The following is a 4,866-nucleotide window of genomic DNA, read 5'->3' as shown; positions in this document are numbered from 1 at the left end:
AACGTTGCTGTATGATATGAAATAAACTATTATAGTTTAATAAGGAAGAAATTGTGTCATTCACTAAATCCATTTTAATAAAAATATCCATTTTATCCAATTTCACTCTCTCCCAACTTAATAATTTTCTCGAGCAAAAATCTCTCCTTAATCATTCCGGTTTTCTATCTATCCTTCCATCCCTCCGAGATGCTGAGGCCATCCAAAAGATACAAGAAGATATTGATAGAATTAACACATAGACGTTTAACAATGATTTGAACCTGAATGCTGAAAAAACCAAGGCTATTCTTGTTGGTTCCAAGCGCCTCTTTCATTCCCTCTCTTACTGTCCTCCACCCTTCCTTAACAACCAACCGATTCTCTTCTATCCTACAATAAAAAACCTTGGAGTCACCTTCGACCAACACCTCTCTTGGAATAATCACATTTCCCAAATCACACGCAAATCTATAACTGTACTCAAACAATTCCTAAGATTTCGTAATTCCATTCCATGGATTACTCATTGCACTCATTGCAATGCTCAATAGAAATAAAAACAGGTTTTTATAGTTTACTAGCAATTAAACCTATAAATTTTAAAGGAAATTGTTGTTACTAACATTTTTAATATTGTAACTAACTATTACTTCGTCAATTTTTCCTAAATAGTAAGTTTTTCAAAAATTGAAAAGGTAACAGTAACAACTCAGTGCTATACTAATCCGTATAAATATAAATAGAGGTTTATGTCCGCATATTTCACTTTTCAGCATTAACTACACAGCTTAGGCCATTGGTGTTTGGTAGTAGGCTCGAGCCTCCTGTTGTGCCCTTGGTGGTTGCATGGTGGTAGCTCTAGTAATTTAGGAGGTTCTTGTTAATGGTTGGACTAATAATGACAACTTCATATCTGCAGAATTTTTACTACACTAACTTCATTAGATCAATTAAAGAAATGTTTATTAAAGGAGATAAATAAATAAATTATAGCCTCCTACAGAGATTCTTGGACATTGTGCTTCGGAAGATAGTTAAGACGATGTCATGGAAGAAGAAGCCTCCAAACCTTAGTCAACTCCGAAGAGTTGACCTCCAACTAGTCGAAACCTGTCCACAGTACCGGATTTCATTAAACGGAAGCATTTCAAATTCTTTGACTCCCTCCAATCTGTCCAACCCCCTCTTCCAGACGTTGACACCAATGCCAACGGTGGCAGGACGCAGCAGGGAGAGAACAGTAATCGGAAACAGTACTGGCAGTGATAGTGACAATTTGTTAGGTATATTGTGTAAGTGCACCCGACAGAAAAATATAGTGTGCCCCGCAAACTTCTAAATTGTGTCAAACATTAAATAATAGTTAAGACTCCTAACATTTGCCCAGATATTTCTTAGAATGGAGCCCTGCTACAGTAAAAGGTCACGGCCTAGTTCACCATAAATATGTAAATGAATTTAATAATTTGCTATATAATCTTTGTATCATTACATATACTATCATTGTTGCCTTCTATTTAATTTTACATATTACAATAGACTGGAAATAATAGAGATAAAGATATCCGCTCCTTATTTTAAATATTTTAGTGCAAACATTGGAGACATCGTTGTATTTTATTAGAATTTAAATTTTTGTGCTAAGAAGAATAGAGAGACTTTATTGTAACATAACAAATTAAATAGAATACAACTATGTTAGTATACCTGATGATGGAGTGATGGTCCCGAAACATGATTTATAATTAATCTTTAAATAATGAAGATATTTTTCATCATCATAATCATTTTATCCCCTTTACCTCTTGCGCAATGTGGGGTTACAATTTGCAGAGTCTAGACCAGATCTTGGTCCATCTCCATAGATGGATCTCTCCATATCTCACTCTTGGACCATCTCCCTTCTACTACAGTCCATATTCCGCCTCCTTAACACTCTTCTCCTAGGAAATATATGGTCTTCCTCTTGGCCTTCTTCCTTCCACGTGAGTCTTCTATGTCTTTCTGGCAGTTCTTTCCTAGTCCATCCAAAGGAGGTGTCCGAACCATCTTAGCTTGTGCCCCTCTAGGATGCTCTCAGCCGGTTTGACTCCAAGGTTAGTCCGAATGGTACTGTTCCGTACTCTTATCTTGTCGTGTCCTTCCTTCCACCTTACGAAGGTACTGCATCTCCATGGATTGGATCCGGCTCTTGTGTTTTGAGTTGCGGGTCCATGATTCAGAAGAGTAAGAAAGAATAGGGAAGAACATCAAGTTGCTTGAGCCTACTGCTCTTCATAGTAGTCCGGGATAAAGCAATAAAGAAAGTTAAACAACCCATAAAATTTTCTGTGTTAGCTTTTGCGGATGACCTGGTTTTGCTGGCTTCCAACGACCGAGACCTCCAATACAACATAAGTGTTCTGCAAGAGGAAATGGCCTCGATATACCTGATAATTAACCCGAAAAAGACCAAATGTATGAGAATAGAAAAGAAACCCCGGGGAATAATGAGGGTGGTCAGAGCGAATGGAGAAAGACTAGAGCAGGTCCAGAATTTCAAATATCTAGGTCCTCATCTCAACAAAAGCGGCTACATTGATGTGGAATAATCAATGCAGCTGGAAGAATATTTAGTTGGCTTCGAAGGGGTTTCCTGTGCAAAAGGGAGGTGCTGAGAAAAACTAAAATAATGAAGATATTTTTCAATAAATAATATTAAAAATTTTCTAATTATTTGTAACTAATTAAAAGATTAAGGTAGAAAATGCATTACATTTTTATTTGTTGTATAGTTTATTTCTGAAATATTTGATATATAGATAAGTCTGTTGTTGTTGTTCCAAGGTACGGTTTTATTCTGGATAGAGAAATATAAGTCTTTAATTTATCAATAATCGACTGAGTAATATTTAAAATAATTAATTTTAAAAAATCGAATAATAATAATAGAAGGCTTAATAAATATACCTTCTTCCTACCTTGAAACTATGATCGAGTAATGGATTAAATAAATTTCATTCCAATATACGAACAATGATGAATCTCAAAATATCGACAGAATTGTTTATCTTTGTCTTTGTATACAGATATTGACCTTTCTTTATCCTCTCTTAATATAAATTTTCAGTTTCAAGTTTTCTGAATGTAAATTATTTTTGTTTGTTTTATTTGTGATTTCCTTTAAATAAACATTTTCTAGAGATATTTATGTTTATCTTATCATGTGCGAAATAGACATTGTTTGTTATTTTGAACTCAGCAAATACTACTTAAACAACCAGTGCCTTACTTATTTGTCTTCATATTCATTAGATTCTGGTTAGTAGTTTATTATGGGTTTTTTTTTTCTTTTGGTACACAAAAAAAATATTTTTTGGAAAAATATATGTAATAAGCAAATAAATAAATATAACTAAATAAAATCCTTCAATGAGAGTTTTTAATTTTAATTTAAATGGATCAACTGCTGTATTGATCATAAGAACTATCAGTAAGATGAACTTACGTGGAACACCTATTATGTAATTATTGATGTTTAGATCTTATTTTGTATTTGTTTTTAATATCGTGTTTATATATCATCGCCAACAATGTTTAAATGTTCTTTTCTAAAATTTTGGATATATTAGAGTAAGAACATTCTAAACGTTAGCCACCTGTTTATATTAGGGTTTTATATCTTCATTTATTGTCAGTGGTCTATGAAATCTGCTACATAATTCTTTATTATGGTATGTAGGAAATTTTCTTGAAACAACTATTTTTATTATATGAAATGTGGAATATTAAACATATCTTATTATTTCTATAGTTATTATTATTCTGCATACTGTTTGAGAGTCTCCATGTTGGAAATTTAAAACGTTAAATTTACTGCTTGTGTTGCTTGGTCTTTAAAGTAATTCATGAATAATATAACAGTTTTGTAGTATATTAGTATTAATTTTCACATTTATTTTTCTCAGTCTTTGCCTCTGTACTTATATTATTTCAATAAAACCATACATTTATTTATAAATGAATTAATATAATTTTTTTTTTCCTTTAGTTCCAAGCATAATCGTACAAAGTGGAGTAAAAGGCATGGAGAGATCTGTCCGAACACAACGTACCTTGTCAAAGCAGGTAATTAATATAATTTATTATCAATATAAATTATAAACATTAATATAATTTTATATGAAGAGAAGATAGTTGGGGGTGCAGTAAGTGGAGAACACAAAAAATAATATTTATTTTATAAAAGATAGTCCAGGTGCGGTTAAAAAAAAAACTCAAATAGTAATTAAACTATTAATTGTAAGCCAACGTTTTGCCCCACTTTGCAGGGCTCACAATAAATAGTAAATTTACAATTTAAGTTGTTTTGACTGCACCCGAACCATCTTCCACTGTCAATCAACGATCTTCTAGAAAATAAGGCGATAACAGATAATACAAGTTCATAAGTAGTATTGGTAGAAAATGTATAATATGATTAGGTATAAGAATATAGTAATATGAAAGAGGTAAGAAAAGAAATATAATAAACATATACATATTATTATAGGGCTTTTATCTTCTGATAATACTTATGAGGTGTATAGATTCAATTTGAGGGGAGAGGTGGTTCGTGAACGTAAATAAATGTTGGCACAAATAAAATAAGTTTTATAATGAGGTGTAGATAGTTGAGCGTAGATTAATGATTGGAGAAGTTTGTCGGGGGGTGCGGTCAGCAAAGAACAACATAAATATACAAAACCATATTTATTTATTTTATGCCGACGTTTCGACCTGAGTTTCAGGTCTTTATCAGGGCTATAGAACAAAAGAGATAACAACAACAATACTATTGCTTTTCAATTGTATGTTACTCTAAATGTATACTATTCCTTTTCAATTGTATGTTACTCTAAATGT

The 4,866-nt window shown here is 32.3% G+C and overlaps 1 protein-coding gene across 12 annotated transcripts in view; it reads left to right on the top strand.

Moving 5' to 3' along the window:
- enc (encore) overlaps positions 1-4,866 on the top strand; it is a 130,659-nt gene that overhangs the window by 52,691 nt on the left and 73,102 nt on the right. For all 12 annotated transcript variants that reach the window (XM_067052800.1, XM_067052796.1, XM_067052798.1 and 9 more), the window contains one exon: positions 4,013-4,089. In XM_067052800.1, the coding sequence (XP_066908901.1) occupies positions 4,048-4,089 (42 nt within the window). In that variant the 5' untranslated portion in view covers positions 4,013-4,047. The remainder of the gene's footprint in view (positions 1-4,012; positions 4,090-4,866) is intronic.

Source organism: Halyomorpha halys, unplaced genomic scaffold, assembly GCF_000696795.3.
Source record: "Halyomorpha halys isolate HHAL.00 unplaced genomic scaffold, Hhal_1.1 Scaffold171.1, whole genome shotgun sequence".
Lineage (NCBI taxonomy): Eukaryota > Metazoa > Arthropoda > Insecta > Hemiptera > Pentatomidae > Halyomorpha > Halyomorpha halys.
The sequence above is the reverse complement of the archived record's forward strand: the minus strand, read 5'-3'. Positions and strand labels throughout refer to the sequence as shown.